At 45.1% G+C, this 12,441-nt stretch overlaps 1 protein-coding gene and 1 pseudogene across 1 annotated transcript; one reads left to right on the top strand and one right to left on the bottom strand.

The window, feature by feature from the left end:
- Positions 1-525: 525 nt before the first annotated feature.
- Positions 526-1,613, top strand: ABO (ABO, alpha 1-3-N-acetylgalactosaminyltransferase and alpha 1-3-galactosyltransferase). The gene is given in 2 exon segments (XM_024577432.3): positions 526-1,048; positions 1,051-1,613. Coding segments are annotated over 2 exon segments (1,086 nt in total).
- Positions 1,614-10,067: 8,454 nt separating this feature from the next.
- On the bottom strand, positions 10,068-11,657 carry LOC112317527 (protein FAM222B-like; annotated as a pseudogene).
- Between the last annotated feature and the right edge of the window lie 784 nt (positions 11,658-12,441).

Below are 12,441 nucleotides of genomic sequence, written 5' to 3'. Positions count from 1 at the left end.
CTTGATTTTACTGATTTTCTAGAAAGCTTAATTTTTAGCTCACAGTTAGTGTCAGGGGAAGGCCAGAGCACAAGCCCTCTGACCCGCTGGTCAGATCTATTGCCTATAGCTTTGCTCTGCTTTCATCACAATCTCTGTCCTTGACCTGCTCAGTGGCCTCCCTTGAGCCAGTCCCCTGAGTCTGTTTCAGGAGCCTTGACTTTTCTCCTACATGCTGACCAAGAAGTCCTATCAGCCAGTTGACTAAGCCCTACCACCTTGTTACTTTGACATGACCTCAATTCAGAACTGAATTTATCAAGTTTCTTCGAGTACAGGAGTCTTAATCAGCTCAGTAGACCTGAATATCCAGCTCCCAGACACCTGCTGAATGGAGGTAGGATCTTAAGAGGAACAGGGAGTGTTAGCACCTCATTGTCCATACATTCTACCTCACTCTCCACAGGAGAGGATGCTGTGAGTCAAGGAGGGGCAGATCCTTAGCACCTCTAGGAGATCCAGGCTGGAACAGTCAGAAGTGGAGCCATGGTCAAGCTGGTAAGGACATTGTCGCAAAACCCAAAATGTTACTTGCTTTATCGAATGACCTTTATTCTTCTAATAGCTCTCATCATGGCCTTCTTTGGCTATTGTTACATGAACCCAAGAAAACAGAGGGTGGAAATCATCCAGGCTGGGGCCAGCATGGCTGTTAGAAAACGCCATGACCTGCAAGGTGTAGAATTACCAAGGATGGTGTTAGCCCAGCCAGATGTGCTAACACCCTCCAGGAAAGATGTCCTTGTCATAACCCCTTGGCTGGCTCCCATTGTATGGGAGGGGACTTTCAACATTGACATTCTGAATGAGCAGTTCCACCTCCAGAACACCACCATTGGATTGACCGTGTTTGCCATAAAATCATACATCGTCTTCCTGAAGCTGTTCCTGGAGACTGCGGAGATGTACTTCATGGTGGGACACAGGGTGAACTACTACATATTCACTGACTGGCCAGACCATGTGCCTCATCTCCACCTCCAAAAAGGGAGGCAGATTATCATCCTCAAGGTCGGAGCTATGCTCGTTGGGAAGACATCTCCATGCACCGCATGGAGATGATCAGCAATTTCTTTGAGCAGTGATTCCACTGGGAGGTAGATTACCTTGTGTGTGCAGATGTGGACCTGAAGTTCAGCGACCACGTGGGCGTGGAGATACTGTCCTCCTTGTTTGGCACCCTCCATCTTAGCTTCTTTTTCCTTAGTCGGAACAACTTCCCCTATGAACGCAGGCCTCATTCACAAGCTCATATTCCTGAAGATGAGGGAGACTTTTATTACACAGGGGTCCTATTTGGAGAGTTGGTGATGGAGGTTTACAGACTCACCAAGACCTGCCACCAGGTGATGATGGTTGACCAAGCCAATCATATTGAAGCTGTGTGGCATGATGAGAGCCACCTGAACAAATACCTGCTTTACCACAAACCCTCCAAGGTCCTCTCCCCTGAGTATATGTGGAGTAAGTGGTTATGGGACTATAGCGTGAAATACCAGATGGAAGACTTGCCCAACTCTGTAAAGAGGTTTAGAGTGAATGTCTTGAATAAGAATCAAAGAGGGTCAAACTGATGGGCAAAGAATTCAGGAAGAACTCAGAGGGAGACTGTGCTCAGAGTCTTCCTCCTGGCATGTTATCCTTCATTAAAACAATTTTTAGCAGAAAGGCATATATAACTCTACTTCCTTTTCCAGTCTGGTTGAGTCCTAGCACCATCCCCTCTCCCAGCCTCCCACCACACAAACACACACACACATTCAGGCCAGCCTGATTCCTCGGTTCAGGCACAGATTCCCAGAGTTGCCAACCACCCTTAACTTCTCACTGTGTGCTCCTAACATCCTTCAGGATGGAGAGGTGGGTAGTCTCAGTCTATCCTGGCAAGCAAAGGATAAGAGATGAGTCCTCTTCCAGAACAAGGAAGGAGACCCCCAGATGCATGGGGTCCTGCCTCATGTGACACAGGCACACAATCACCTACCTTAGCCCTTGGACAAGCAAATGCACAGGTCTTCAGCTTTAAGCCATATCACTCTCTTTTCAGAAGTTGAAAACAAGCTATAAGGATTGAAAGGTCCTTTCAGTGTGCAGCCAGGCAGAAGAACAGGATGCCAAATCCAAGTCCTCTTTCTTGTCATGTGGCTTTCTCACCCCAAAGCATTGTCATCTGTCCACCAGCACCAAAGCAGATCTCCCCCACACTTCTCCTCATCCCTCACTGCTTGCCTCCATCCCACCTTTATCAATTTATTAACTTGTAGGGACTTACCAGTTCCCTATAAACTGAAATATTTTCTAGATGATAATAAGTTCTTAATGATTTCGCTGCCCTTTAGCAAGGGCCTGCGTTTTCTTGCTCTTGCTTTTTTCTCTCACATATAAGAGAGAGAAGTTACCCACTACCAATCTTTATTTCTCATTTGTTGTTAGTAAAGTTTCATAAATTTAGGGACCCTTTCCAGCTTTTGGACTCCAGTTCTAAGTTGTATGTTTTTCTGTGTCACTGCAAACAATTTTTACCTAATAACAATTCAGGAAATTCTCCCTGATGCAAATTAAATCTCCTTGGGGGCCAGCCGAGGCCTGCCACCAGCTGTGGGGGCAGAGAGGCCCTGCAGTCTTGTCTTTCCCACAGCCATGCCTTCCAGGTGTCCCAGAGCTTGTCTGGGGTGGCCTGTCAAACTTTCAGCCTCTGCTACTAGAGGCCTCATGCCCATCCCTGACCCCTCAACTCAGCTTCAAAGGAACACAGCTGCTGTCTCTGTTATTTCTGGTTCCTTGTGGTGGATTTTAAACAGGATATTTCTGTGGTTATTTCAAAGTGTTGCAATCTTCCATTGAAAATTCTCTTTTGCTGTTTTCTATTGTTGCTCAATTATAGTTGTCCCAATTTTACCCCCATTGCTCTCCCCACCCTGCCCAACCCCCATCCTCCCACCTTCATTCCCCCCACCCCCCACTCCCACAGTCAATCCCCACCACATTGTCCATGCCCATGGGTCCTTTATATATGTTCCCTGACTTGCTCCTTCCCCTTCTTTCCCCCATTATAGCCCTCCTCTTTCGCCCTGGTCACTGTCAGTTTATTCTTTATTTCCATGTCTCTAGTTCTATTTTGCCCACTTGTTTGTTTTGTTGATTATGTTCCACTTATAGGTGAGATCATATGGTATTTGTCATTTTATTTTATCTTATTATTTTTTAAAAATTATTTTATTGTTGTTCAATTACAGTTGTCTGCATTTTCTCCCCACCCTTCCACCTGACCTCAGCCAAACCCACCTCCCTCATCCCCCTTGATTTTGTCCATGTGTCCTTTATAGTAGTTCCTGAAAACTCCTCTCTCCACTATCCCCTCCCCACTCCCCCCTGGCTATTGTTAGATTGTTCTTAACTTCAACGTATCTGGTTATATTTTGTTTGCATTTTTCTTTTGTTGATTATGTTCCAGTTAAAGGTGAGATCATATGGTATTTGTCCCTCACTGCCTGGCTTATTTCACTTAGCATAATACTCTCCAGTTCCATCCATATTGTCCCAAAGGGTATGAGTTCCTTCTTTCTCTCTGCTGCGTAGAATTCCATTGTGTAAATGTACCATAGTTTTTTGATCTACTCATTTGCTGATGGGCGCTTAGGTTGCTTCCAGCACTTGACTATTGTAAATTATGCTGCTATGAACATTGGGGTGCATAGATTCTTTTGGATTGGTGTTTCAGGGCTCTTAGGGTATAATGCCAGCAGTGGAATTTGCTGGGTCAAAAGGCAGTTCCATTTTTAGTTTTCTGAGGAAATTCCATACTGTTTTCCACAGTGGCTTCACCAGTCGGCATTCCCACCACAGTGTGCTAGGGTTCCCTTTCCTCCCCATCCTCTTCAACATTGGTATGTTGATTTCTTTATGTTGGCCACCCTGGCTGGTGTGAGATGGTATCACATTGTGGTTTTAATTTGCATCTCTCTGATGGCTAGTAATGCTGAGCATCTTTTCATATGTCTCTGGGCCCTCTGTATGTCCTCCTTGGGGAAGTGTCTGTTCAAGCCCTTTGCCCATTTTTTAATTGGGTTGTTTGTCTTCCTGGAGTAGAGTCATGTGAGTTCTTTTTTTTTTTTTTTTTTTTTTTTTTTTTTTTTAATATATTTATTGATTATGCTATTACAGTTGTCCCATTTCCCCCCCCACTCCACTCCATCCTGCCCACCCCCGTCCCTCCCACATTCCCCCCCTATAGTTCATGTCCATAGGTCATACTTATAAGTTCTTTGGCTTCTACATTTCCTACACTATTTTTACCCTCCCCCTGTCCATTTTCCACCTATCATCTATGCTACTTATTCTCTGTACCTTTCCCCCTCTCTCCCCCTCCCACTCCCTTAATGACAACCCTCATGTTCTAGTTGTTTGCCTAGTTTGCTCTCATTTTTGTTTTATGTGTGGCCGTTAATAACTGTGAGTTTGCTGTCATTTTTACTGTTCCAATTTTTGATCTTCTTTTTCTTAGGTAACTCCCTTTAACATTTCATATAATAAGGGCTTGGTGATGATGAGCTTCTTTAACTTGACCTTATCTGAGAAGCACTTTATCTTCCCTTCCATTCTAAGTGATAGCTTTGCTGGATACAGTAATCTTGGATGTAGGTCCTTGCGTTTAATCTTGGGTAATGTAATTATGATGTGCCTTGGTGTGTTCCTCCTTGGGTCCAGCTTCTTTGGGACTCTCTGAGCTTCCTGGACTTCCCGGAAGTCTATTTCCTTTGCCAGATTAGGGAAGTTCTCCTTCATTATTTGTTCAAATAAGTTTTCAATTTTTTGTTCTTCCTCTTCTCCTTCTGGCACCCCTATAATTCGGATGTGGGAACGTTTCAAGGCGTCCGGGAGGTTCCTAAGCCTCTCCTCATTTTTCCAAGTTCTTGTTTCTTCATTCTTTTCTGCTTGGATGTTTGTTTCTTCCTTCTGGTCCACACCATTGATTTGAGTCCCAGTTTCCTTCTCATCACTATTGGTTCCCTGTACATTTTCCTTCGTTTCTCTTAGCATAGGCTTCATTTTTTCATCTGTTTTTCGAATAGATTCAACCAAGTCTGTGAGCATATTGATAACCAGTGCTTTGAACTGTGCATCCGATAGGTTGGCTATCTCTTCGTCGCTTAGTTGTATTTTTTCTGGAGCTTTGAAGTGTTCTGTCATTTGGGCCATTTTTTTTTTTTTTTTTTTGTCTTGGCGCGTCTGTTACTTTAAGGGGCGGGGCCTTAGGTGTTCACCAGGGCGGGGTAATGCTGGTCGCTGCGCTGTGACGCTGTACGTGGGGGAGGGGCCGAGTGGGAGCAATGGCGCCCGCCACACTCTCCTCCGGATTTCAATCTTTCACTCCGATACCCACAATCAAACTGGGCCCCTCTGGTGCTGGTTCCCGAGTAAGTGGGCCTGTGCACACTCTAGGCCCTTGTGGGTCTCTCCAACAACCTCTTCTGTGAGGCTGGGAGTCTCTCCTGCTGCCGCCCCAACCCCCAGGGGCGCTTTCAATCAGAGGTTTGAGGCTTTATTTCCCGGAGCTGGAGCCCTGGGTTGCACAGTCTGCTTTGCTGCCCGCCGTTGGTCAGGTTTATCTGTGGGCGAATTTGGTGCCGCGCGGGGTGCTACCCCGCTGCTCTGCCTGCCCCACTCTCCGCCACTCTGAGTCCGGCCCTCTCGGTTTATCTGCGCAGATGTGGGGCCGCAGGGTCTGCTAGTGCTCGGACTGCCTGCGCCATTTGTCCCACACTCCGCCAGTCTCAGTCCCGCCACAGCCGCGCGAGTCCTCTCCACCCCGGTGCCCGTCTCCGCCCCTCCTACCAGTCTGGATGAATGGTTATTTTCTATTTTCTTGGTGTTGGTCCCCCTTGTTGTTCGATTCTCTGTCAGTTCTGGTTGTGCGAGGAGGCGCAGTGTGTCTACCTACGCCGCCATCTTGGTTCTCCCAGTGAGTTCTTTATATATTTTGGAGATCAGGGCCTTGTCTGAAGTATCATTGGCAAATATGTTTTCCCATACTGTTGGTTCTCTTTGTAATTTGGTGCTGTTTTCTTTAGCCATGCAGAAGCTTTTTATTTTGATGAGGTCCCATTTGTTTATTCTTTCCTTTATGTCCCTTGCTTTAGGGGATATGTCTGTGAGGATGTTGCTGCATAGAATGTCTGAGATTTTCCTGCCAATGTTTTCCTCGAGGACTTTTATGGTGTTACGACTTATATTTAAGTCTTGTATCCATCTTGAGTTTATTTTTGTGTATGGCGTAAGTTGGTGATCGAGTTTCATTTTTTTGCACGTAGCTGTCCAGATCTCCCAACACCATCTGTTGAAGAGGCTCCAACAGATGTTTTTGCTCCATTTTATGCTCCTGCCTCCTTTGTCAAATATTAATTGATTGTAAAGACTTGAGTTCATTTCTGGGCTCTATGTTCTGTTCCATTGGTCTATGTGCCTGTTTTTATGCCAGTATTAGGCTGTTTTGATTACCGTGGCCTTTTAATACAGTTTGATATCAGGTATTGTGATCCCTTCTGCTTTGTTCTTCTTTCTCAAAATTGCTGCAGGTATTCGGGGTCCTTTATGGTTCCATAAACATTTCTGAAATGTTTGTTCTGTATCTGTGAAATATGTCATTGGTGCTTTAATAGAGATTGCATTGAATCTATAAATCGCTTTGGGCAGTATGGGCGTTTTGATGATGTTAGTTCTTCCAATCCGTGAGCATGGTACATGCTTCCATTTGTTTGTATCTTCCTTAATTTCTTTCTTCAGTGTTGTGTAGTTTTCTGAGTACAGGTCTTTTACCTCCTTGGTTAGGTTTATTCCTAGGTACTTGATTTTTCTTGTTGCTATATCAAAGGGTTATTTTTTTCCTGATTTCTGTTTCTGGTGTTTCATTGTTGGTATACAGGAATGCCTTTGATTTCTGAGTATTGACTTTGTATCCAGCTGTTTGCCAAATTCACTTATTAGGTGAAGTAGTTTTTTGGTGGAGTCTATAGGATTTTCCATGTATACTATCATGTCATCTGCCAACAATGACAGTTTTACTTCCTTCTTTCCAATCTGGGTGCCTTCTATTTCTTTTTCTTGTCTGATTGCTGTGGCTAGGACTTCCAGTACTATGTTGAATAGGAGTGGTGAGAGAGGGCATCCTTGTCTTGTTCCTGATCTTAGTGGGAAAACTCTAAGTTTTTGTCCATTGGGTATGATGTTGGCTGTGGTCTCTCATATATGGCCTTTATCATGTTGAGGAATGCTCCCTCTATTCCCACTTTGCTGAGTGGTTTTTTTTTTTATCATAAATGGGTGCTGTACCTTATCAAGTGCTTTTTCTGCATCTATTGATATGATCATGTGGCTTTTGTCTTTGCTGTTGTTTATGTGGTGTATTATGTTTATTGATTTGTGAATATCATACCATCCTTGCATCCCTGGGATGAATCCCACTTGGTCATGGTGTATGATCTTTTTAATGAATTGCTGGAAATGGTTTGCCAATATTTTGGTGAGGATTTTAGCATCTATGTTCATCAGTGATAACATTCAGATATTGGCCTGAAGTTTTCTTTCTTTGTTGTGTCTTTATCTGGTTTTGGGATTAGGATGATGCCGGCCTCATAAAAAGAATTTGGGAGTCTTCCATCTTCTTGATTTTTTTGGAATAATCTGTGGAGGATGGGGTTAACTCTCCCTTAAGTGCTTTGTATAATTCTTCTGTGTTACCGTCTGGTCCAAGGCTTTTGTGTGTGGGAAACTTTTTGATTACTGTTTCAATTTCATCAGCTGTTATTGGTCTGTTCAGACTTTCTGCTTCTTGTTCATTGTGTTTTGGAAGGTTATATTTTTCTAGAAATTTGTCCATTTCACCTAGGTTTTCAAATTTCTTGGCATATAATTCTTCATGGTAATTTCTTACAATCCTTTGTATTTCTGTGGTATCAGTTGTAATCTCCCCTCTTTCATTTCTTATTGTGTTTATTTGGGTCCTCTCTCTTTTTTTACCCATGAGTTTGGATAAAGGCTTGTTGCTTTTGTTTATCTTTTCAAAGAACCAGCTCCTGGATTCATTGATCCTCAAAATTGTGCTTTTAGTGTCTATGTCATTTAATTCTGCTCTGATCTTGGTTATTTCCTTCCTTCTAGTTGCTCTGGGTTGTCTTTGTTGTTGGTACTTGAGTTCTTGTAGGTGTAGGGTTAGGTTGTTTATTTTTGCTATTTCTATTCTTTTTAGGTAGGCCTGTATCATTATGAGCTTCCCTCTCAGGACTGCCTTTGCTATTTCCCATAGGTTTTGGATTGTTGTGGGTTCATTTTCATTTGTTTACAGAAAGTTTTTGGTTTCTTCCTTAGTCTCATTTTTCACCTATTCATTGTTTGATAACATGCTGTTCAATCTCCATGTTTTTGAGTGTTTTGGGTTTTTTTCCTTGAGATTTGTTTCTAGTTTCAATCCCTTGCGGTCAGAGAAAATGCTTGATATGATTTCTATTTTCTTGAACTTGTCAAGTCTTGTTTTGTGTCCTGTCATGTGGCCTATCTTTGGAAATGTTCCATGTGCATTTGAAAAGAATATGTATGTTGCTTCTTTGGGATGAAGGGTTCTATATATATCAGTTAAGTCCATTTCATCTAGGGCATTGTTCAATGCCACAGTATCTTTGTTGATAATTTGTTTAGAAGATCTGTCCATCTTTGACAGTGGGGTGTTAAAATCCCCTACTATAATTGTGTTGCTGTCAATATCTTTCTTAAGTCCTCCAAGATTTTCTTAATGTATTTGGGTGCTCCTATGTTGGGTGCATATATATTTACAATGTTTATGTCTTCTTGGTGGATTCTTTCTTTGAGCATTATGAAGTGATCTTCTGGGTATCTCATTATGGCCCTTTTCTTGAAGTCTATTTTGTCTGATATGAGTATTGCTACCCCTGCTTTTTTTTTCCTGTCCGTTTGCTTGGAAAATTTGTTTCCAGCTCTTCACTTTCAGTCTGTGTAGGTCTTTTGTCCTGAGGTGGGTCTCTTGTGGGCAGCATATGTGTGGGTCATGCTTTCTTATCCATTCAGATATTCTGTCTTTTGTTTGGAGCATTTAATCCAGATGTCTAGAAGATGAATGTACATGTGGGGCTCCTCACACACAATGCTACTCAAACCCACACTACGCTCATAGAGAAACATGACATTGATAACTTATAGTGTGGAGCAATATTCTTAGCCAGTGTAGAGAACCAAAGTGTTTTTTTTTTTTTTTTGGTGTTTTTAATTTCAAATTCCAATGCGTTCATCCCTTATCTAATTTCTGATGATCAATTTTTGTTTCACTGGTCTTTTCGAGGGGTGAGGGGTGTGGTCTTTTTGAGGGCTGCAGGTGAATTAGGAGAAGACAGTGAGAAAGGGATCTTGGGTGTGTTGGATGGTCACTGAATTTCTCTATGTTTGGAAAAGGGAGTCAGGAACCAAGACACCAATACAAAGATACATTCCCCACCCAATGGTGGCTAAGTGCCTGTAGGATGCCTTTGAGAAAGGTGGCATGGACAAGGCTAGTGGCTCTGGAATCAATGTAGATGTAAAGCAAAGCCTTGAGGAATGGAGAGAGGCTGAGAGGAGATGAAGAGTGATCAGTTTTGATTTGAAGTCTTCGGGATGAATAAGGAAGTAGCTTCCAGAGCACGTGAGAAGTCTGGCTTCTTAGTCCAGATAAAGACAAACAGGGAGAGACCTAGCTTAGGGGGCTGGGCACCTCACTTAGGGCCCTTTCTTTAGCCCACCACAGTCCTAAGGGAAAGGCAGAGCAGGAAAAAACAGGAGATGGCTGGTGGGAAATGCAAGGGGATAAAGGGGTATGGGTATGGCACAGGACTGACTGATAGGCAGGCAACTAAGAAAAAGGCAACTGGGATTGGGACTAGGTCCTAACATAAACCCAAGAGTGGCCTGGTGGAGGGGACAGAATGAGGGCACAGAGGATCCCCCTCTGTTCTGTTAGATCCCACCAAATTCCTTTTCTTAAACATCTAAGAATGATCACATTGGAGCAATAAAACTTTGAAACTATGCAATTACTCAAAAGTAAGACTAACCCTAGGAGGGGGTATATCATGTGTAGCTTGTGGAGGGCACTGGGGTTACCTATCTATACCCAGGGTGCTGAATATGAAGACTTCGACTATCTGTGGGGTCAGGGACTCTGTTGCCAGGGTCTTGGTGAGTCTTGCTCAGCATGGCCAGGCTCTGTTCTTGGAAGAAGGTCTGCTGGAAATCCCCACTTAGGTAATCCACTGTTTGCATCAAGCTGTTCTGGCTTGCCACTGGACCTCCCCTAGTCCCTGCTCAATAGTGGGCCCCAGCAGCTGCCACAGAGTCGAGGGGTGCACCCGTGGGCTGCCCACCATGGAACAGCATGGTGAGGTCCTGAGACCCTGAGCTGTCACTATTGGGAGTGAGCAGGATGTTATTCCACAAGGGTTGGAAGTAGTGACCATTGGGGTAGGCCAGTGGGGCTGCCAGGCTGTTGACTGGTGGGGATGGGGTTGGCTTCTCCAGGGGTGGCTTCAGATGGAAGGACTGTGCCAAGCAGAGTTCCTGCGGGTAGGCAGGGGCCTTGCCCACAAAGCCAGGCCCTTCCAATTCATGTCCTGTTGCATGCTTGCCTGCCAGGCCAGGGGCTAGCATCCCACCAGCTTCACTGCACATCTGTTGTAGGTGCGCCAGCTGATGCTGGTTCCAGGTGACTGGCTTGAGGTCACTAGGGTAGTCAGTGGGGGCTCAAGGGAAGCCCATGGGCAGGTTGACAGGGCCTGCAGCAGGCAGAGTGGCTGTGGCTGCATGGGTCTGCTCCATGGGATTGACCACACATGAAGGCATTGGTGTGGGGGTGCTGTGGGTCGACACCCGGTGCTTGCATTGATGAGCAGACTGTGACTAATGGGGCTGGGGTTGGCGATCTGGCCCTCACAAACTGAGGTAGTGCTGATGCCTGCCCTCGTCTGGCAAAACTGGTTGATCTGATGCACAATGCTGCTCAGGTCCGGGGGCTGGCTTTGCTGCAGGGTGGCCACCATTGAGAGGGAGATAGTTGAGGTAGACACGGTCACATTCAGGGGGGCATCTGAGTCTGGCATCTTCCGGCCTCCATGTAACAAGGGATTGTGGGGTGCTGGAGACCTTGGTGAGACAGACCCTGAGGGTGGACCAAGCCCTGGGTTTGGACCATGGGCTGAGGGTGGCCTGGGCCCTGAGGCTGCTGGAGGCTCTGAGGGTGGGACAGTGCCTGGGGTGGTGGGATACCCTGAGGGTGCTGCAGTGTCTGGGCAGGGGCATGGGCCAGAGTCTATGCATGCTGCAGGGCCTGCTGGCAGGCCAGAGCCTGGGCCTGGGATAGGCTAAAGTGCTGGGTGCCACAGTAGCATAGGGTGCCACTGGGGGGTTCATGATGGCCTCAGGGAGCAACTGGGCTCGTGTGCCCTCAAAGTCCTTGAGTATGCTTTTGGCTGGCACTTTGACAATGGCAAGGAGGCCTGCCTTGGTGGCAGCCTGAGTTGGGTAGGGGCTGTAGAGCTGGGCTGATGTGTTGAGGCCGTTCACAGTACAACGAATGTGTTTCCACTGGGGAACCTTCACATATTTGTAGAGACCTTCACAATTTTCAAAGCATTTTCACATTGATTCTGTCACTTGATTTTTTCAAATACCCTTGAGCCCTGGAAGAGAGGTGAGGTTTGCTCCACAGTACTTGGTGGGGCTCCAGACTCCACTGGTATTTGTCTTTTACCACTTGGCTTATTTCACTCAGCATAATGATATCCAGTTATGTCCATGCTGTCTTGAAGGGTAGGAGTTCCTTCTTTCTTTCTGCTGCATAGTATTCCATTGTGTAAATGTACCACGGTTTTTAAAATATGGGCTCTATCTGAAATGATCTGCCTTCCGTGTTTCTCACATGGCCATTTTAACTTTTGCAGAAAGATGAGGCGGTAACACAGCCATGTTCACAGCAATTTCCAGGGCTACCCCCACTACGAGGATCTCAGAAAGTTAGACATTATAGCGAGTGATACAGCCATCCCACTCCTGAGACTGCATACTTCTCCCCCAACTCCTTCACAATTTCTGACAGTTCAAGGACACAAAAATATTTTGCCTCTTTAGTTTGCCTGTAAGGTACACATTTACTTTCCTTTTCACACTTTTTTTTTTTTAAAGATTTTTGTTGGGAACCGCCCTGCCTGGTTTCAGAAGATGTAAACCCCCATGGTTAAGGCTGAGTCAGAGACCTTGGGACCACAAGCCATTAAGGAGACAAAGCTTATCTCCTTGGCAGAGATGCCATCTCTGCCAACTTTACCCTGCTTGGCCCTGAGCTTGACCAGTTAGCCAATAACGGGT

The sequence above is a fragment of the Desmodus rotundus genome, chromosome 12 (assembly GCF_022682495.2).
Source record: "Desmodus rotundus isolate HL8 chromosome 12, HLdesRot8A.1, whole genome shotgun sequence".
Classification (NCBI taxonomy): domain Eukaryota; kingdom Metazoa; phylum Chordata; class Mammalia; order Chiroptera; family Phyllostomidae; genus Desmodus; species Desmodus rotundus.
Note: the sequence above shows the minus strand (reverse complement) of the source record. Positions and strands in the feature narration are given on the sequence as shown.